At 40.7% G+C, this 21,880-nt stretch overlaps 1 protein-coding gene across 2 annotated transcripts; it reads right to left on the minus strand.

Annotated features, from left to right (window-relative positions):
* Positions 1-2,759: 2,759 nt before the first annotated feature.
* Positions 2,760-21,793, minus strand: PECR (peroxisomal trans-2-enoyl-CoA reductase). Of its 2 annotated transcripts, XM_002913681.4 has the most exons (8): positions 21,604-21,793; positions 20,072-20,205; positions 19,346-19,511; positions 13,830-13,911; positions 11,306-11,402; positions 10,178-10,288; positions 4,904-5,015; positions 2,760-3,391 (listed from the first exon to the last, which is right to left on the minus strand). In XM_002913681.4, exons 1-8 carry the CDS (start codon positions 21,725-21,727, stop codon positions 3,306-3,308), a joined length of 912 nt encoding a protein of 303 aa, XP_002913727.1. In that variant the 5' UTR covers positions 21,728-21,793; the 3' UTR covers positions 2,760-3,305. The 2 variants fall into 2 exon arrangements, with proteins under 2 accessions (XP_002913727.1, XP_019663075.1); XM_019807516.2 differs by lacking the exon at positions 4,904-5,015.
* Positions 21,794-21,880: the final 87 nt, after the last annotated feature.

Raw genomic sequence — 21,880 nt, forward strand, 5'->3', positions numbered from 1 at the left:
TCCTTACTTCCTAGTAGCCCATCTCTCATTACTCCAATCCCCTGTGATTCCAGGTAAGAGCTTACCATTCCTGCTCTCAGGGACTCCGACACCACTACTCTCCGGAGGCTCATACAAAGCCTGTTCCATAAGCACGGAATCCCACACAACGCATCCAATCAGGCGGCCCACTTCCCAGTAAAATGTGTGAGAGTGGGTCCCTGACCGTGAAACCATTGATTGTTGCACACACGGTGCTTCTAGAAGGAGCCAGGCCCACAGACTAGGACAACCAAAGCACGGCTGAAGTGCCAGCAAACTTCTGAAAGGACGGAGGACCATCTGTCAGGACGCATTTCCCCAAAGGCTTTGGGAACATGTCTAGAAAACAATGAGTGGAAGAGGAAGTGGTCCTACTTACTATCACTTCCAAAGCTCCCCCATGGGACTTCGTGTTTCCCATGCATTTCTGGATTCTGCAGCACTGGAAGTCCTGGTCCCAAAAGAGGCAGCTCTTGCTGGGGGACCCAGTAAGTTCCCATTGAACTACGAACTATGGCCAAGTCCTGGGCCCCTTGGCCTGCTGTGTTCAGGCATGAGCTGATGAGAAAAGGAGCCTCCCTCACCAGCAGGAGGAGCAGAGCTACTTTCAGACAGGCAGGACAAGGACATTTGTCCCTGTGGACATGTGGAACCCAGGTAATCTGCCAAGCGTCTCCTGGGACCCCCTTGCCCCACTGTGCTGTGAATGTGCACGTGCAGCAAACCTTCCCTTTGCTGCGAGCGGAGACACGTCCTGCCCACTCCTGTCTTTGTCTCTCTTTTACGGGTGTCACTCTCACTCCAAGTCTGAAGGCTGCTACTGTCTTCCTGGGCTCCCCACCTCTGCAGGCCTAGCCCCCACATCTCAAGCACATCTCATTCCATCTTGGCACCTGCTTCCCCGAGAACCTGAACTAACACAAGCCATGGATGAAAGAGCAGCATGTGGGTGGGGGAGCGATAATGCCCACAAGGGTCATCTGTATCAACAAACTCTTTTAATATGATTAATAATTAGAGTTTTTTCCTCTAGATGTCTTTTTCTTCCTGTTACATCCCTTTAGTACCATGATCTTATCTTTGACAGCACTTAGAGCCCTTAAGGAAGTTTATATTTGTATGTGGATTGATTAATGTTTCTCTCTCTCTCTCTCACTCTTGTAAGCTATGTGGGGGCAACGTCCGTGTGTGTTTTTTCCAGTATTGCACACCCAATTTCTACCATAATGCTGAGCACATAGGGGCTCAGAATTACTGAGTGATTAAACTTATTCAGGAATATTTAATCCACAGCAAAATTTACTAAGTGTAGTAGTCAGAGAACATTATTGACAGGACACTATTATGAAATGTACAAAAGTCATGGGGAGTAGACTTACGATTCTAGAATACAGATAATGGTCAGCTGTCCAATAATTGGTCTAACGAGAAGACCTAAGAAGGAGATGTAGCTAAGTCTCATGTTACTGTGGTGGCCTCCATGCCTTAAGTAGAAATAAACACGTGACAACACTGTGGAGATGTGTGGGGTTGTTGGCGGTCATTGGCATGAAGTAATCTGAGAAGCAAGCCCTGCCTCTTCCATCTTCCGCTGTGCTACGGTTAGCCTTCCGTCTTCCCAACCTGTGCTAGGGTTGGCCTGCTCCCTAATGTGGCTTGTAATTCTTAGCAACTATGATATTATCATGTCCAGAAGGCCATTTTAAAGCGTTGTCTAGAAGGAGAAGATTTCTGATCTTTCCACATGAATAGCATGGACACAAAATGTACAGCTGTGTGTACTCTCGGGGCCACCTCTACATTTGGACAAATCCAAGAGTGAGCGCCTCTTTCATGCTGCTCCCTAGACATCTCGTTACCATCACTGGGGTCGTGGCCCTGTGCAGGAGCCTGATAAAAGGGAAGATTCGTGGGTCCCTTCCCAGAGCATGGTAAATTGTATACAGCTGTCTCCAACGTAATGATGGCTTGACATGACTTTTCAACTTGGCTATGGTGTGAAAGTGATAGGTTTTCAGCAAAAACTGTACTTCAAATTTTGAATTTATCCCGGGCTGTTGATACACAGTACATATTCCCTCGTGATGCTGGGTAGTGGCAGACACCTATAGCTCCCAGCCAGCCACACCATCACGAGGGAAAATAACCGATACGCTGGTGACCATTCTGCACCCATACAACCATTCTGGTTTTCACTTTCAGCACAGGAGCCAATAAATTACATGAGACAGTCAACACTTCAGTGTAACACAGTCTTTGTGTGAGATGACCTTGCCCAACTGCTGGCTAATGTAAGCGTTCTGGGCATGTTTAAGGGAGACTAGGTGAAGCCATTGATATTCAGTAAGTTGAGTGTATTAAATGCATTTCTGACTTAATGATATTATCAACTAACAATGGGTTTATCAGGACATAACCCCTTTTTAAGTCGAGGAAGATCTATACTTTGCCCTGAGAATTACTGATAAAAGAAATAACTACTTGACTTCAAGAGGGACTATGTCAATTGAAAGAGGTTTAATTAAGACAAAAAAATGAATGTACATAATTTATAAAAGGCATTTCAGAAGTCAGGATCATTGCCCCCCAAAAATCAATTGAAGGCAGAATACTGAACCCTAATATATTTACATAACATTTAATTTAAAAATTTTGTTTTGCATATGAAAGGAGAAACATGAAGAAAAGGGAATACTTTTGACTGGAAATCAAGACACAAATCAAGTACTACCAAGAAATACTGCGCATAACTTTATTTTTCTTTTAAATCAAGAGGCTTCATACAAATCTAACTTCATGAACAAAGCAAATCATACATCGATAATTACCATAAAGCTTTATGGATCCAAAAGCATGATATCTACCATGAGATATGAGTCACTGTATATCTCTAGTTTTAAGAATCATCACGATGCCAGAATTTAGATTTATTGCCCATCTTTACAATTAAATATTAAAACCTTTTGGGAGATCATGATACCTCCATTATTAATTTGAAATTATTCCATTTTTCAAATATCTTGCTTAGAAATAAAAGTCGTAATTATAAAGTATATTAAGCCCCATTCCTAAAAAAGAAATCTTTAATCACAGGCTAAATGGTGTTGTTTTGGGGCTTAAACATGCATTATTTCAGGAATAGTTTTTGCATAGGCATAATTGATAACATTAAAAAGGCAGAAAGTGATTGTTCCATTCACATTATCAGCTCTCGGGAAGTACCAGAGTACGTTCCTGAGATATTAAGGCATTTGGGAACAAAAGACACCGCACATTTCCTTAGCTTAGAGCTTGCCTTTAGTCTTCAAAGTCTCCTTCATCTGTTTGACAACAGAAAGGTCCCCTACTCCGTCAGGCCAGTTGTCATGATCTGGTGAGTAAGTGGAAAACCTCATGTCAAGCACAAATCTATTAATCTCCTTCATCCTCTTCATTTCCCACAGACCCTCTGGGGAGGGGGTAACAACATCTGTTCTTCTAAAGTTGTGAAAACTAAATGCGATGGCCTATGGAGGGCTTGCGGCTCCTGCGGCCGCTCCACACATACTCCTTCCTTAGGAGCCAGGATGGCCACGCGCATCGGCTGGGCCGAAACAGAGGAGGTCTCAGAATTCTGCTAGAAATGCTGTAACAACTCATTCCCTCCCTTCTCTCTGTCGGGCTGGCTTGGGACAACAAAGCCTGGGGCTTTCTGGGTAGCGGCAGCCGTTCTGCCACCAGGAGAGCCTGTCTTAAGATAAAGCCAATACCGCAGAAGCAAAAACAGAGCGAAAAGAAAAAAAAAATTTGTCCCTGACGAGCTCAATGAACAGATGATTCAAGTCTGGCTTGCTGTTCAGTTTGCGGGCCGATAAATGCCTTTCCTGCTCAGGCCAGTCTGAGCTGTAGCTAAAAGCGTCCTATCTGACACAGGGCTTTAAACGTGCATTATGTAATTTAATGCTCCCAACCGTTTACTCTGTAAATGCTGTAAGTGACCCCACTTTACAGAAAAGAAAATGGAAGCCCACAGAAATTAACTTTCCCAAGATCACACAGCTAGTAAGGGTCTATCTAGCAGGGCTTCCACCCCAGGCCTTGTCGCTCCTGGGCTGGCAATCTTCAAGAAAACACAGGACAGAAAGGCTCACTATTCCCACCCGTTATTTGGGGGAGCCTTCTAAAACTACTGGTTTTGTATATTAAAAATGGCTGAATACAGCAAATTCATATGGTTTCACTCAATATATATCCCAAAGATAATGTAAAATAGTACCATAGCACCCCTGCCCACCTAACAGGTCTGAGTCTTCTGCTCAGATATACCAGCCACTCAGCAGAGGAACGAAGAGGAATTAAATCTTAAAAATACGGCAACCTCTTGCCTCTTTTCTATCTCCTCCTTATACATATATACACATAGAATATTTTTCAAGGTTAAAATTCCACCAACCTGTACATATAATTTTTTAAATATATAAAGCTATGTGCTATGATAAAAAATATTTAGATATTTTCTTTGGTACCATTTCCTTTAAAGATCCTATCAGGAATATAAACATTTTGTACATTTTTGATGTTCTGTGAGAGAAAACCCTCATCCTTTATATAACTGCTTAAGAAATTTTGAAAACTTGGGCGCCTGGGTGGCTCTGTCAGTCAAGTGTCTGCCTTCAGCTCACATCATGATCCCAGGGTCCTGGGATCGAGCCCCGCACCAGGCTCCCTGCACAGTGGGGAGCCTGCTTCTCCCTCTGCCTCTGCCCCTCCCTGCTTGTGCTCTTTCTCTCTCTCTCCAATAAATAAATAAAATCTTTAAAAAAAAAAAAAAAAGAAAGAAATTTTGAAACTTGGAACTTGAAAAGGCATCAAGTTAGTGACTGCTCATTTCTTGAGGGCTCACCTGGTACATCGAATGAGCGTATATACAAAGACTGGCCCCCATCCACATCCACCAACTGTCCAGTGATAAAGGAAGCTGCAGGAGACAGCAGGAAGCAGACCAGCGGGGAGATCTGGAAACAGAAGCACACACACGCTACACAGAAAAGTCTATGCTCTCCATCTGGGGCTGCTTCCCTGCCCATGGAAACACATCTCGAAACACACAACTGTGACATGGGTTCTACAGTCCATGTGCGCCATAACCTGACAGAACACAGACAATGAACTCCCTTTTCTTATCTGAGCACCGTTAAAAACGCGTGATTAGTGTGGCAAGCTATGAAGGGGCTACGCAGTGTCAAATAAGCTGCACATGGTGAATAAGCCAAAAGCCAACACAGCGCTTGATGCTTTCCATTCAAACTACCCAGTTCCTTCCACACCTTTCCGTGCCCACCATAACTCACTTTTCCATGCCATCATGTGCCTTTGTTGTTTTTCTCCCTGACGTCGTCAGTGTGTTTGTGGAACGAGAAGCTGGCATCTAGCCAACAGTCCTCCGGGCAGCAAGGCCTAATCTACAAGAGCTTTCTACGAGAGGGACTGCAGAATCCCACCATGCTCCCTAAAAATTCAGAGGCAACTGATGACTGCGGTAACATCTACTCCCAAAACCAAAGAGAAGGAGAAATGATTTCACTGGATATCAAGGAACTCTCTGGGGGGCTCTTGGCACAGCTGGAGTTTCTCAAAGGGGGATCCCAAACACCGGCTTTAGAATCCTTGGGGACATTTATGGAAACTCCAGATTCCTACACGAGAGATCCTACGTGGAGGTCCTACACGAGACCTTCTGAATTGTAAGCTCCGGGGGTGGGTCCCCAGAATCTGCTACCTGATGAGGCTCCCCAGCAGGAGTGAGGCAAGGGGGAGGCTAATTTGGTGCTCAGGGTGCAGTATTCCAGGAGGTGCCCACTCTCGGGGCAGACCCCACGCTCGTACAACCCTGAGAGTGAGTGCGCCCCCCCGTTTTGTGTCCATGCCTAGATTGCCTCACCCCAGTCTGGGTCCAGTGTCTAAAGTGTTCACTTACATGGCTGTGCCTCTTTGAGGCCATGAGACCCTGGAGGCTAGGCTTCCCCCTTCCCTCTGCCACTCCCCCCTGCTCATGGGCATTCTCTCTCTCTCTCCAATAAATAAATAAAATCTTAAAACAACAACAAAATCTACAGCTACGTTCTGACCCTCCTGTGGCTGGAGGCTAGGCATAGCCTTCTCTCTGTCCTTGAGCCCCCAGGAGCCAGTGTAGACCTGCACTAAAACAGAGGCAGTCGCCATATGACACAACCCACTTTCCGCATGGCTAGTTGGAATTGAGATGTGCTGTAAGTATAAAATACACACTAGATTTTGAAAGCACGGTATGGAGAGAAGAAGGCAAAATCTACAGAAGAATGTAAAATGATGTTGTAGATATATTGGGTTGAATAAAACCTTATCAACAATAATATGTATCATTATTTATATTATTATCTATTGTATATTAAATCACTATAACACTATTCATTTCATCTTTGTACTTTTCTTACTGTGGCTACTGGTTAGCTTACAATTACATATGTAAGGATCATGATATTTCTAGCGGACAGTACTAGCACAGAGGATTAATCATTGAGAAGGTCCCCCAGCCCTGAGGAAGGGCAGACAGTTGTGAGCGATGATCGACAGTAACCACCAGAACTGGTGTTAGCCTGTGCAATCAATCAATCACAACTCGCCGTGTGCATCAGGAAGGCTCCCCCAACAAGCTCCTTTCTGAAAGCCAGACAAACAAGAACAATGACCTCAAAAGTCTGCAAACCTCAAAAACCACACTTGCTCCAGAAAAAGGGAAAAAGCCATAGTCAGCTCTGTTCAGAGAGACTGTGACTGACAAGTATTAATGTGGTTTTGTGCTGAATTTGATTTGAAATATTGACTGATGGCCTCCTATGTTTAGGATAATATGAGCGCTTAGTAGGATCTCTATGCATCTCTTCCCCTAAAATGCAGGGACGTTGCACCGCCCGGCTCCTGCTACAACGTTTTGCCCACAGACTGGGCACCATGAAATGATACTGAATCGCACTGAAACCATCTGCTAGGTAAAATTTAGATAAATACTCGTGATGCCTGGTTTACTCTGGGAGCTCAACACGGAGCTAAACTGAACGAATACAATTTTTATAATTACCAAATTAACTAAGCACTTTTGCACTATCTTCAGATAGATTCCTCTTAACTTTGCTTTTAACGAAATCCATCTGATGGATGGACTTGAGGAACCAAGCCATTCACAAGAGTTTTATCAATCCGTAAACACGATTAAAGACTGGCAGCTTGTACCCACTTTCTATGTGGCTAACACCTCTGTTATTTGTTTACTTTCAACTCTGCTTATTAAAGGTCCCAGGGATTTTAAATAAGCAAGCTGGGGTTTGAATCGCAGCACCACGAGCCATGTGTGACCTTAGGCAAATTACCGCACCTCCTTGTCCTTGCTTTCTTCCTTTTGTAAAATGAGTAGGGTCTGCCAAGTGCTCCATTCCTTTCCAAGAGATGTTGGGGACGTCGTGCGAGCTCTGGCTATTTGTTCTAAAACGACAGCTATGGGGGCACCTGGGTGGCTCAGTCGGTTAAGTGTCTGCCTTCAGCTCAGGTCATGATCCCAGGGTCCTGGGATCGAGTCCCACATCGGGCTCCCTGCTCAGCGGGGAGCCTGCTTCCCCCTTCCCTCTGCCACACCCCCTGCTCATGGGCACTCTCTCTCTCTCTCTCTCCAATAAATAAATAAAATCTTAAAACAACAACAACAAAAACTACGGCTACATTCTTACCCTCCTATCTCTACCCCAGAGACTGTCACTTAAAAGACAGCAGCTCACTGATAGGCAGTTCAGCCAATGGCCTGGTGTGAGTGTGTTCCTCACAATGATGATTAGCCGGGGTAATCCAAGTATCTTAGAAACATGACCTAGGGATGCTAGGACAATCAGGCAGAGGCATCCCCTTGTTCTCCAACTCTAGAAGCTCCCAGCCTCTCTCCTTCCCTTCCCAAGGAAACTATTTGAAGGTTTCACCTCTATCAGTCAAAGAATGGTCAGCAAAACCCTGAGTCTTTCCAGGTGATTTGCAAGGACAAAAATATTTTCATTATAATACTACAATTTGTTTGTCTTTCTGACTGTGTTGACATTAGCACTACTGGCAATGTCATTATTGCTGTCACACAGAGCAATGGTGGGAAAAATTGCGGGAACCTCAGCTCAAATCACAGCAGGAACATGAAACGGAACTAGGGGTCCTTACGCAAGTGGTCACTATCTTCTTCACCAGCAAGTACACATGGGGGAAAGCCTGTTTCACTTTAGAATGTTCTTGATGAAGCAGCAAAAAGTATTCATCATATTGGTCTCGACCACTGGGTACGATATCCTTTTTAATATCGAGTGTTATGAAGTGGGAATTGCACACCAAGCTTGTTATTTATGTTAACATGTAATACCTTTATTACTATTATTTTAAATGAACTGATAGTTCTTAAACTTCTCAATTTTGATTTCTATACAATAAACAGAAATAATATAGTTCACATAAACAAAAGGAGTGTTCTGTCCAAAACAAAAATTAGTCATATCATCCCCTTGATTAAAATCTTTTAAAACCGCTCTCAGTTTTCAGAATAGAAATCCAAACACCTTGCTTAAAATGGCCCATCAAATGTCTGATTTAACAGTGTCTTCCAAAAACTTAATATGCAAAACTATTTCACTTCAAGAATTCTAGAAAGCAACCCCTCACACAAGAGTGCATGTTTGTGTTCAAGGATGTTCACTGTAGAATTACCACAATATCAAAAATATAAGTGAAATCTAAATGTGCAACAGTGGAATCTAATTAAACATATCATGGTATATCCATAGGAAGTTGCAGAAAAGCACAAACAGTAGAATACCAATTTGTAAAAATGTCGGTAAATACCTAGTTTATGGGTCGGGGTATGCCTAGTAAATTTCTGGAAAGAAAATACATCAAAATGCCAATGAAAGCTAGTTTAGAAATTAGAAAACATTTTCTTTTAAGAGTTTTATGGTTTTGCTTTTTTATTTAGCACTTTAATACATCTGAAAATTATTTTGTATGTGATATGAGACGGGAGGTTTAATTTATTACTAATTAAACAGCCAATTGCCATAAGACTTATGCTAAATGGTCAATCCTTTCTTCACAGATTTGAAATGCTACTTTTATCTTATTAAACTCCTCATATATACATGGTACTGATATAGGACTGCATTCTGTTCCACTAAATTTATTCTATTCCAGTGCCAGCACCAGATATCCTAAATAAGTATAGCATTGCGATATGTTTTGATATTGGGAAGGTCATATCCCCCCCCCAATTTTTCTTTTTCAAAACATTTTTTGGCTGTTTTTGCATTAATATTTTTCTAGACAAACTTTAGAATCAGCGTGTGTAATTCCCAAGCTATATTAAATGTATGCATTAGTTTAGGGAAACTTGATATTATTTATTTTTATTTCTTGTTATTTTTTTTAAGAAAGTACAGTTGACACATGGTATCACATTAGTTTCAGGCATACAACATAGTATTTCACAACTCCGTGTTATACTATGCTTAGCATAAGTGTAGCTACCCTCTGTCATCAAACAAAGAGAAACTTGATTTTAATAAAATTGATTCTCTCCATTGAGGAATATAACATGTTCCTATTTATTCTTTTTTTTTCTGTTCTTCAGGAATAAATTTCTTGTCGTTTAGAGCTAAGTTTATGCCAGGTATTTCTGTTTTTATTATTATTGTAGAAAAGATACCCGTTTTCCATTGTATTTTAAGACTGATATTGCTGGCCTTATGAAAGCTCCTGATTTCTACATATGTAAATCTGGCCACCTTACAGAAATCAAGTCTGGAACTTCACATAGTCATAATCACCTTACCTGGCTGAGGATCCTGTGTACCAACAAAGGCCATGTGATCAAATATCATAGCTGAAAAGTGCAATGAAATAAAATCATGCTGTTCTTAATTCACACCATATTCAGTCCTGGATAAACACTGCTCTGAGTGTGCAAAGCACAGAGCCAGAAAGTGCAGGGGAAATGGGCTGGTGGTAATGGGAGCACTCATCTCTATCAGCCAACCAGACTGGGTAAAAAGGACACCATATGTTACAATTTTCCAAAGTATGAAAGAAAGCAATTGGAATCAATGTTAGAAATATACATTACCTCCTCGGGAATTCCAATTCGCTTAGCTGGGATTTTCTTATAGTACCCTCCAAATAAGTTTTTTGCCAAAGGACCATAGTTGTCAACAGCAGTTGGGGAATAAATCACTCCCTATGTTTGAGAATAAAAGAAGAATGAAATAAAGTACATAAAACTAAATTTTAAAATCACAAAGACATCAAGGCAGTCATCGACCAATGCCAAAAAGTAAATGGCTTAAGTTTAATACAAAAGTCAACATTTCTAACATTAATCTTTCTCAATATGGTCAAAGAAGTACTGTTAACCATGATTACAAATGAATTATCTGAATGCTCATTTTGTGACCTCCTCTCCTTGAATAACCAGCCAAGCGATTTTTCCGGAAAAGATAAAAACATAATTAAATGAATAGATCAGAGAGGCACTTAAGTGGGAAAAGGGGAGTAGGGGAGTCTATTCTATCTTCCACCAGGCTTCTCTGCTTTGTAATAGAAGCCTGGGCTGTGGTTATGTGAGACTTAGAAAATGCAGTGTTTTCATGGGTTTTCATTATGGTGAAATCAAAGATAAAATATTTGAACCCAATATAAATAAACTAAAACTTTAATTGTTTGAGAATTCTTTTATTTAGCTTATACTATCTTTCAAGTATGTTGCTGAGACATTTTCTCTTCACTTCTAATCAATCTTTAACTTGAATTAGACCTTAGTTTTTCCTCTTTCCCAATGAAGCATTCATGATACACCGAGAAATAACAAAATAATCTGGGGAATATTCATTCTCTAAAGCAGTGGTTCTCAATCCTTACTGTGCGTTTGAATTTCCTAGGTGACTTTTAAAAATACCAACACCTAGACTCCCTAGTTGGGAGTCAAGCTTACATATCAGTATTTTTTAAACATTTCATGGATAATTCTAATATATTATCAAGATTGAGAATCATTGGCCTAATTATACCTTCTTGAAAGTCTAGTTGTAAATCGAAGCATACCTCTTCCCAATTTTATCTATTTTTTTAAAAGCCAATCTTTTCTAGTATACGCCTATACTAGTACACATACATTGACAAATACCTCCATCGACAATACAAATGGAATCAGAAAAGCACGATTTGTCAACAGCTTTCATATGGAACATTTACTTACAGGGGCAACACAGTTGATCCTTACGCCACTGCTGGCCCATTCCACAGCTAAGGATTTGGTGAGGTTGTGAACCCCCGCCCTGGCAGCTCCACTATGCCTTTAAAAGACAAAACAAAAAATTACAATCAGCTTCCATCGAATGTTTCTCTCGTTGACTAAACTGACAGGTAGGTCAGTGACCTGTCAGACCCCCACAGACACATTCTTGTTGAGTCTATCTTTCGGAGTCTTTGAACACTGGGAAAGAAGTGGGTCCTTCAACGTTAAAGCCAAAACACAGCTATCTGATAGTCAAACAAATCTTATGTTAACAGGCACACATGAGATCCTCCAAAACACCACGGCCATAAGAGAAATATTTTGAAGATCTTTTATTACGTAGAAAAATTAACAAATTGGTAATTTTGAGGGTTACTAGTGTGGTTATTTTTTAAACCAATTTTAGATGATAAGGGATAAGACATTCATGTATCAGCTAAAAATAGTATCAATAGAATTTCTAGACACGCCAAAATTTAAGTAAATTTTAATATATTTCCAGATAGGAAGTTTAAAATAGTTAGGACTGCATCTATATAGGGTCTTATGCACAAGGTACGGATACACTGTGGCTTAGAATTTCTAATTATAAGGTCCTTGGCACCAAGTACCTGAGATCTGGGGGCATAGCCACTTCTCACTAGAGAAGACCTACAGAGCCCTTCTTGAAGAAAACCCATCTCTGTCCCAGCGTTGGCCACAGCAACCCTGGTGGGACTCCAGACAGAAGCCAACAACTTTGTCAGAATTACCCAAGCAACCCCATCACCATCAGATGTGGCCCCAACTTCTGTGGCTACTGCATCCAGCAGTCCTGGGTCATTCCACAGGATACGTTGTCTTGCCCTGCCTACCGCCACCAGTGCTAAGAGGGGCCCCAAAGCAACACTCAGCTGGGAAAGATCACTGAAATTGCCAGGCTTCTCCACAACAGCAGAAGCAAGAGGCAGGGGCAGGAACAGACATGCTTATGTAGAAGCAGAATCCAGCCCTGACCCTTTTCTGGGAGGAAGTCCTCGAGGTGTTTGTCCCCTTGCACTCAGCACCCTGACCACCAGGGCCACCACATGAGGTCCTGCCTCTCCTCATAGGAAAAGCCTCAGCCATTATGTTGAACCCCTGAAGAAGCAAGTGGCAGACATTCAGAAACCGGTAACCAACCGAGAGAAAAAGCCACTAAACTGAGAGACAGAGGTGGAAAACCAGAGACAGAAATTACTGAATTTCAGCATCTGAACCAGTTTGTTGAACATGAGGTAAAAAATCAACAATGGTTGCAAAAATCACAATGGCAAACACAATACTCACGCAGTGCCAAAATATCACCCTGCAGATTACAGATTACAGACTACTCATGAAAGAATTCTGGTCACTGTCTTACCTGGTTAACAGGTTATCTCCGGGATGAGAAGGTATAGAGCACTCACCTTTGTACCTTATGCAGTTTTTTTATATATATGTAAAAACTAGCATGCTTTGTTTTTATAACACTAAAATAGGTCTCTTTCATAAAAAGAAATATTCCATGTCGGAAAATTAAAAAAAATTTTTAATTAAAAAAATGGAAGGAATCAGAACTTATAAAAGATATGAAATAAATCAGCAAAATAAATTCTTTATAAACCAGACTTTTTAAATAATAATTTATTATGTTATGTTAGTCATATACAGAACATCCTTAGTTTTTGATGTAGTGTTCCATGATTCATTATTTGCATATAACACCCAGTGCTCCATGCAATACGTGCCCTCCTTAATTAACCAGACTTTTTAACTGCTAAACGTGTGGTTTTCAAGTAGCTTCCTGTCACACTGTTTTTCTCTTTGTTCTCTGGGGATGCCCTTTTAGATTATTATGAAAGAATCTACTGAGCCAGGATGCTAAATTAGTTCACTGACCGACATTTTAAAAAAATCTTTTTCCAACATAAAAATTTACCAAAATCGGAATAAGAGTCAAATATGTCAAACTCCGTCATGGAGTAACAATTTAGCAGTTCTGTCTAAAATTGAAGAGGTTTATTCACAGTATTCAAATCTAAATTAATCTAAATTCATTTCATTTCCACATGTTAACAAAAAAGATATCTCTAGACAATAATGATTAGTTTAGTGACATCTGGATGAGGGTTACTGGATAAACACAGGACATTCAGTTAAAGTTGAATTTCAGATAGACAACAAAAAATTTTAGCCTAAGTATGCCCGTGCAATATTTGGGATAGACTTATAATAAAAAATTTAATGGGACATCCTGTTTTTATTTTCTTAGTAAATCTGGCAAACCTAACATGGTTGGGAATGCTTTGGAAGTACATTTTTAAAGTTCAAATGAAGAGCAATGCTAAGTATTGAGATCGAAACTCATTACAGGATTAAGGATTATGACTTATGAAACTTTCTCCACCCCACTCCCCCACTTATTTGGAGGACAAAACCCAAAGACATAGGGGGGGAAATATATATATATATTGAGTATGCTTACGCAAATCCTGGAGCTCCACTTCTAGTAAGGATAATAATATTGACAATAGATCCTCCATGCTGTTTCATCCAGGAGTTGTAAACTGTAGGAAACAGGCCAATGACAATCATATGAAATAGTGTCCTCTCTTCTCATCCACTGTCCCAGCACGTTGCTTGCTATTTTAAAATTTTTAATTTACATTTCCTTTTTATAAAAAGACTGATTGAATATAATTTACATATCAGGAAACTCATCCACTTTATATGTACAACTTAATGATTTTTAATAAATATACAGAGTCCTGCAACCACTGTCACAATCCAGGTTTAGAACATTCCATTACCTCCAAAACATTCCTTTGTGCCAATCTGCAGCCCAGGCCATCCCCACGCAAACCCTTATCTACTTTCCGCTCATATCAATTTGCCTTTTTGAACATTTCATATAAATGAAATCACACAATATGTGGTCTTTCATGTCTGGCTTCTTTTACTTAGAATAATGTTTGTGAAGTCCCTCCATGTGGTAACATGTATCAGTAGTTAACTTTTTATTGCAAAATAGTATTCCAGTGACTAGATACACCACATTTCATTTATCTATTCACCAGCTGATGAACATTTGGACTGTTTCCACTGTTGGGTGATTATGAATACAAATCGTTGTGTGGACACCGGTTTTTATTTCTCTTGGGTAGATGCTTAGGGGTGGAACTGCTGGGTCATATGGTAACTGTATGTTTAACTGTTTAAGAAACTGCCAAACTATTTTCTGGTGTCTCCACGATTTTACGTTTCTACCAGAAATGCATGAGGGTTCTAGTTTCTCCATACTATTATTGCCTGACTTTTTTACTATAGCCACTCTAGTGGGTATGAGGTGATATTTCACTGAGGTTGTGATTTGCATGCCCCGAATGACTAATGGTGTTGAGAATCTTCTGATGTACTTATTAGCCATTCATGTATCTTCTTTGGTAAAATACCTATTCAAATCTTTTGCCCATGTTTTTCATTGGTTTGTTTTCTTAATATTAACTATAAGAGTTCTTTTCGTATTCTGGATACAAGTCCTTTATCAGATATGTGATTTCTCTCAGTCTATGGCTTATCTTTTCATTTTCTTAATTTGTCTTTGGAAGCACAAACATATTTAATTTTGATTACAACCAGTTTATCAATTTTTTTACTTTATGCATGGTATTTTGGATGGTGCATCTCAGGACTCTCTGCCTAAGCCAAAGTCATAAAGATTTTGTCCTTTATGTGCTTCTAAAAGTTATACCATTTTACTTTTTGCATTTAGGTCCATGGTCCATTTTGTACTTTTGGTTAACTTTTATTTATGGTGTGAGGTAAGGGTCTTCTTGCATGTGGATATCCCACTGTCCCAGCACCATCTGCTGAAAACACTATCATTTACCCCATCGAATTGCCTTGGCCCCTTTGGCAAAAATCGTAAATATAAGGGTTTGATCACTACTATAAGGGTTTATTTCCGGACTCTCAAATTTGTCCCAAAGATCTATACATCTGTCGTTATGCCAGTACCACACTGTCTTGAAATCAAGAAGTCCTCCAACTTTCCTGTTTGCAAAACTGTTTTGGCCATTCTGAGTCCTTTGTACTTCTACATGTGTTTTAGGACCTGCCTGTCAATTTCTGCAAAAATAATAGGGACTGTATTGAACCTACACATCAATTTGGGAAGAACTACCATCTTAACCATCTTAACCATATCGAGTCTTCCAATTCATAAACATTGAATGTTTTTCCATTTATTTTGATCTTCTTTCATTTCTGTCAGCAATGTTTTGTAGTTTTTAGATACAAGTCTTATCCTTCTTTTGTTAACTTAATTCTTTAAGTATTTTCTTTTCAATTTTTTTTTTAGGGGGAGAGAGTGGGAGCAGGGTGGGGGGTGGAGGGGCAGAGGGAGAGGGAGAGAGAATCTTAAGCAGGCTCCACACCCAGTGCAGAACCCTACACAGGACTTGATCTCCTGAGAGAGCTCATGACCTGAGCTGAAATCAAGAGTCAGCCACTCAACTGACTAAGCCACTCAGGAGTCCCTCATTCTTTAAGCATTTTATCCTTTTTGAAGCCTCTTTGATATTTAGCCATCAACTCTATTCATACAAACCAAGACAATGCCAGATATGTACCTTCAAGACTCGCTTTAATAGAAATCTAATTTTTAGAATGTAAAAGCCAGAGAACAATGCAAGACCCATTCCTATTAAAAGCTTAGACAAAAATAAGAATGCTTTCCCATATTACTTAATGTTTTCCAGTGAGTTTTACGAATTCATAATATATGACCAAAAAAGGAGGTAAGGCCACTAGAAAAGAAGACACAAAATATAGTATTTTTGGGACTCTAAGACAATTCTTATTATTTTCACATTGTTGAAACTGGGATATGTCTTAGTTGGTGGCTTCTTAAGATACAAATAACACTGTACTTTCTTAGCGGTAAGTAAAATGGTGCATTTCACAATTGACTGTATCTTTGACTCAATGAAATTATTTATTTTTAGACAACAAGACTGTGTAGTTGAAACACCCAAAAGACTAATTTCAAAAACTGTTAGATAAAGACACAAATTACTAGATAAAGCTATGAGATCCACTTGAAAAAATAACTCTTCCATAAACCAACAATAATCCAGCTGAAAATAATTGGGAAAAGAGCCCATTCAAAATAGCAGGAGTCGGGGCGCCTGGGTGGCTCAGTCAGTCAAGTGTCTGCCTTCAGCTCAGGTTATGATCTCAGGGTTCTGGGATGGAGCCCCATGTTAAGCTCCCTGCTCAGTGGGGAGTCAGCTTCTCCCTCTCCTTTTGCCCCTCCCCCTAGCTCGTGCTCTTTCTGTCTCTCTCAAATAAATAAATAAAATCTTAAAAAAAATAGGAGTCATCAAAAATATCTAGGTATAACCTTAGTAAAAAAAAAATATGAGAGGGGCTCCTGGGTGGCTCAGTCAGTTAAGCATCCAACTCTTGATTTTGGCTCAGGTCTTGATTTTGATCTCAGGGTCATGAGTTCAAGTCCTGTGTTGGGTTCCACGCCCAGCATGGAGGCTACTTAACAAAAAAAAAAAGATTTACATGACAAAAACCACAAACCTTTGCCAAAAATTGTAAAGTAATAGAAAGTAAATAAAATCCATTAATAGAAAGATGTGTCATGGTGCAGAGATAATATTTCAACATATTGTTAAATTATTGATAGGTTGAACACAATTCCAATCAAAGTCCCCACCAGGATTTTTGAGGAAAAACCTGAATATAAAATTCATCTGAAAGAATATAAGGTCATGAATAGTCCAGAAAAGTTTGGAAATGAAAATAAACAATGAACTATGTGCCATATCAACTATCTAAAAAAAAACATAAAAAAAGAAAAAGAAATACATTTTATTTAAATTACCCTATGCAGACTTTCTGCTTCTGGTTAAATAGTACTCTTATGGTAGAACTCTAAAATCAGGGGCGCCTGGGTGGCTTAGTCGTTAAGCGTCTGCCTTTGGCTCAGGTCATGATCCCAGGATCCTGGGATTGAGCCCCACGTTGCATTTGGCTCCCTGCTTAGCAGGAAGCCTGCTTCTCCCTCTCCTACTCCCCCTGCTTGTGTTCTCTCTCTCACTCTGTCTCTGTCAAATAAATAAAATCTTAAAAAAAAAAAAATTCTGAAATCATCTTTGTGTTTTTCCTCTGACACTTCCCAGGCTATCATAGGAATATTTCTTCAAGATATGTGAGGTAGTCTCAGACGCCAATCACAAGTCCAGCTTGTTACCTGTGCTTCTGACCAAGTGGCTATAAATCAGAGGTTCCCATGAACCCTTTCTTGGATTTGCTTAATTTGCTATTATGGCTCATAGAACTCAAGAAATTCGTTTCCTCCCTGGATTACAGTTTGTTACAAAAGATGTAAGGGGACATGAATCAAGAGGCAAATGAAGAAATACACTGAGCAATGTCGTGAACAAAGAAGCCTGTCTCTGTGGAGTTTGAGACTGGCAGGGTGTCCACGTGAAAGTGTTCTGATTTACCAACCCTGTCCTTTTATGTTTTTATGGCGGCGTCATAAATAATCTTGACTGATTAAATTATTGGCACCGGTGACAGATTCTATCTTCAGCCCCTTTTCCTCTGCCCAGAAATCAGGAGGTGAGACTGAAGTTCTAAGTCTCATCCGGGTTGGTTCCCTACCAACTAGCCCACACCCATCTTTAGGCGATTTCCAAAAGTCACCTCATGAGCATAAACTCAGTTGTGGTTGAACAGGACTTGTTATGATTAACAGACACCCATTGCACCTGTGTGGCCCTGAAGCCATTTCAGGAATTAAGACAAGAGACCAAATATTATAACAAAAGATTCTCCCACTGCTCTTACTTCTCAGGAAATTCCAAGAGCCTGGGGAGCTATGAACCAGGAACCAGAGACAGACCAAAATATATACTCATTACAAATCACAACATCACAGTCCTTAGTGATTATGGAACTACCACATGATCCCTAACTCTCTACCTGGACTCTTTATGTGAGGGAGAAACTAACTTATTTAAGTTTCTGTTTTTGCAATGGTCTCTACGCTGAAACACCCAGCGGCAACCAATATAAAGCTTTATACGACTTGTTAAAGTTGAAAGCTGGGAATGTCTGCAAGATTTTGACTTAGAGATATTATGAATATAAAGTCTAATCCATATCAGGATGAAGACCCTTTGGGTTGGAATTATACTCGTTCTGTAGTTTTCAACATAAAAATGTCTTCAATAATTTGTAACAAAACCCTTGAGTTACACAACCTCAGGAGTTGAATATCACCACCTATGAAACATAACTTTCAATGCAACTATATGCATGCATGCTAATTAGTTGTTCGTCAGAAAGAATGTGGACTCTGTCTGGCATTTTCCTTGAGATTTGACAAGTTAATGAAAAGGCCCTTACAACAGGTTTAACAGATTCATTTCTTTAAAACTACGTGTAAGAGGTTTTTGTTTTGTTTTGTTTTAATTTCAGGAACAACTTCGTAGCTATATCTTTGTACAGATTCTTAATAATTTTCTCATGATAAATTCCTAGAAATAAAATTATAAGATCTAACCACAATCATATTTTAAAATTTTGCCAAATTACTATCCAGAAATGCAACAATTTACATTTCTGTGTTGTAGGCAAGTAAATCAGGGCAGTCAATCCTGCTGGGAGTTTCTGAGCCCCTAACAATTCTGTTTCAAGATTCTCTATGATCTAGGGATGCCTGGGTGGTTCAGTCAGGTAAGCCTCTGCCTTCAGCTCAGGTCATGATACCGGGGTCCTGGGATTGAGTACAGCATTGGGCTCCCTGCTCAGCAGGGAGCCTGCTTCTCCCTTTCTCCCTCTCCCTGCTGTGCTCTCTCTCTCTCTCTCTCTCTCTCTGTCAAATAAATAAATAAATAAAATCTTTAAAGAAAAAAAAAAGATTCTCTATAATCTTTAAATAAAGACAGCTTGACTTTTTGGGTTATTGATCATACTTGCCTGCTTTGCACATGTAGAAGGTGCCTGTCAGGTTGGTCTCAATCACAGCATTCCATCCCTTTGCACTGATGTGTTCTGTAGGAGATATGAACTGGCCTCCTCCATTGTTTACCAAAAAATTGATCTTACCATAAATATCTAAGGTGGATTTGACCAAATCGTTCACCTAAAGAAAAATGTTAAAAGTAAGCTGGTTAATAACCTAACTTGCTACTTGGACTGATAGCTTACTCCAGGAGAGGAAAGACCTTGCAGTCTGGTCACAGTAAATGGTACCAGCACCAGTAACTGAAATCAGGTTAAAATTAACATTAGGAAATGACTTAAAAGGGGCGCCTGTCTGGCTCAGTTGGTACAGCATGTGACTCTTGATCTTGGGGTTGTGAGTTCGAGCCCCACGTTTGGTGTAGAGATGACTGATTACTTAAAAATAAAATCTTTAAAAAAATTAAAGAAATGACTTAAAGGATAAAAGTCACAAAAAATAATCTCTCTGAGACCACATCCTTGTTTAGCTTTCTTATCTTGTTTCTTTCCACCTCCACCCCCCACCCCCCCCCAGGTAATACACTCAGTAAGTCATTAGCTAAAGAATCTCTTTTATAGGCTCTGCTTCTAGATAACCTCATCTAAGACAGCTACCATAGAAATACCTGAAGCACAGGTTTAGGAAGCACCACTGTAAATAAAATGAATGAATAAATGACATAGGCATATTTGCATTACCTCCTCTTCTTTGCGGATGTTGCATTTTATGGGAGTGACCTGAGCCTTGTTGGTGGGGGGCAGGCTGGCCTTCAGTTCACCTGCAACGGACTTTAATCTATCAAAGTTACGAGATGCAATGACCACATTACACCCTGAAAAGAAAACAGGCAAAGAATAAGTAAATATGGGGCGCCTGGGTGGCGCAGTCGTTAAGCATCTGCCTTTGGCTCAGGGCATGATCCTGGCATTCCGGGATCGAGTCCCACATCAGGCTCCTCCGCTGGGAGCCTGCTTCTTCCTCTCCCACTCCCCTGCTGTGTTCCCTTTCTTGCTGGCTGTCTCTCTGTCAAATAAATAAATCTAAAAAAAAAAAAAAAAAGAATAAATATGCTTTCATTGGTAAATGTGCTTTCACTGGTTGTCCAAATTCAGGAAAAAAAAAAAAAAGTTCAGAAAGTGTTTCATGTTGTACCAAAAAAAAAGATGAATCAGACTTCTGCCTCTGGTTAAGATGGAACACGATTAACTGATTTTACCCTCCAGACCAAAACAACTAAAAAACCAATCAAAGTACAGTGCAGACTGGTTTTCAGGCACTGGGCATGGGGTAGCAGGGCACAGTGATCTCAGAGTGGAAAAAAAAAAATGTGAGCCCTATTCCAGCTTGCTGCCTGGAGAGTTTCCCAGGTGCAGCACAGGGAGGAGGAGGAGGAACCCATTCAGACCCCAGGAAGAGATGAAGCTGGGAGACCAGGGAGGCCAAGGCAGCACTGCAAATAGTGTCCCAACCAAGCAAAACCTCGTTTGAAGGGGCACAGGGTAAAATACTCAGAAGGGTATGACCTCAGTTGTGAAGCAAAATTAGCCCTACATTAAAGGCCATTCAGGTCAACACTTACCACGTAACAAGCCTATCAAAGTATCAAACTGTTTCCAAGTAGCTTAACAACAGAAGTAACAACTTCTGTGATGCAATTCACACAAAACAAAGCTCAAGAATATTTAAATGAACATAAAAACAACCAGCGTCCAACAAGGTAAAATTTAAGTATCTATCGGTCATGCAAAGGAGCAGGTAAATACAACCCATAATGAGGAGAAAAGTCAGTTAATAAAAACAGAACCAGAAACGGCAATGATGATATAATTAAATAAGCCAGTTAAAAAGAGAAAAATAAGTCTTCCCGCATTTCCTCATAAAGTAACACATAGGATGGATTCATTTTAAACACATCTACAAAGAATTCCATTGCATGTTTCCACAGGTCTCCTCATTCCCTACCTCGAGGAGCACGTTATCTTTGATTCTAACTCTCCCCTTTAGTTTACAAATAATGGTTTCATCTTTGGACTCTCCAGCATTTCTTAGAAAGAACCCTTTCTTTTCCCTTCGCGGCTTCAATGCCGCTCACACGTACAGCCTCGGCTTGGCAAGTCCGACTCCCAGCCCTGCCTAGTACCTCCCGGCTCCCGACCCCAGGTTACGCCCGTGTGCGTCTCTGCGGACGCCCGCATCTAAGCAGCCTAACCCAGGGGGCTTGCTCCCGTACCCAGCTGCAGGAGCTCCGCGGCGATGGCCTTTCCAATACCCGTGGCCCCGCCGGTGACGATGGCCAGTTGTTGCTGCAGCAAGCCCGGCGCCAGGCAGCTCTTCCACTCGCCCCAAGAGGCCATGTCGGCGCAGGGCCTGAGTCCCAGGAGCACTAAACTCAGTCTCTGCAGCCCGCTAGGGGCGCGGGGTTAAGAGGGGCCCACGTGACCGCTCGGGCCCCGCCCCGCCCTCCCGCCGTCGCCCCGCCCTCCCGCTGCCGTCGCCCCGCCCTCCCG

This window comes from Ailuropoda melanoleuca, chromosome 2 (assembly GCF_002007445.2).
Source record: "Ailuropoda melanoleuca isolate Jingjing chromosome 2, ASM200744v2, whole genome shotgun sequence".
Classification (NCBI taxonomy): domain Eukaryota; kingdom Metazoa; phylum Chordata; class Mammalia; order Carnivora; family Ursidae; genus Ailuropoda; species Ailuropoda melanoleuca.

Excerpts from the sequence above, each read along its gene's own strand:
- PECR (XM_002913681.4), bottom strand. The coding sequence starts at position 21,727 with ATGGCCTCTTGGGGCGAGTGGAAGAGCTGCCTGGCGCCGGGCTTGCTG. Across the intron at positions 10,289-11,305 it reads GGATCAACTGTGTTGCCCCT|GGAGTGATTTATTCCCCAAC; the intron begins GTAAGTAAATGT and ends TCTCAAACATAG. Across the intron at positions 5,016-10,177 it reads GAATTGGAATTCCCGAGGAG|ATCTCCCCGCTGGTCTGCTT; the intron begins GTAATGTATATT and ends TTCTGTTTCCAG.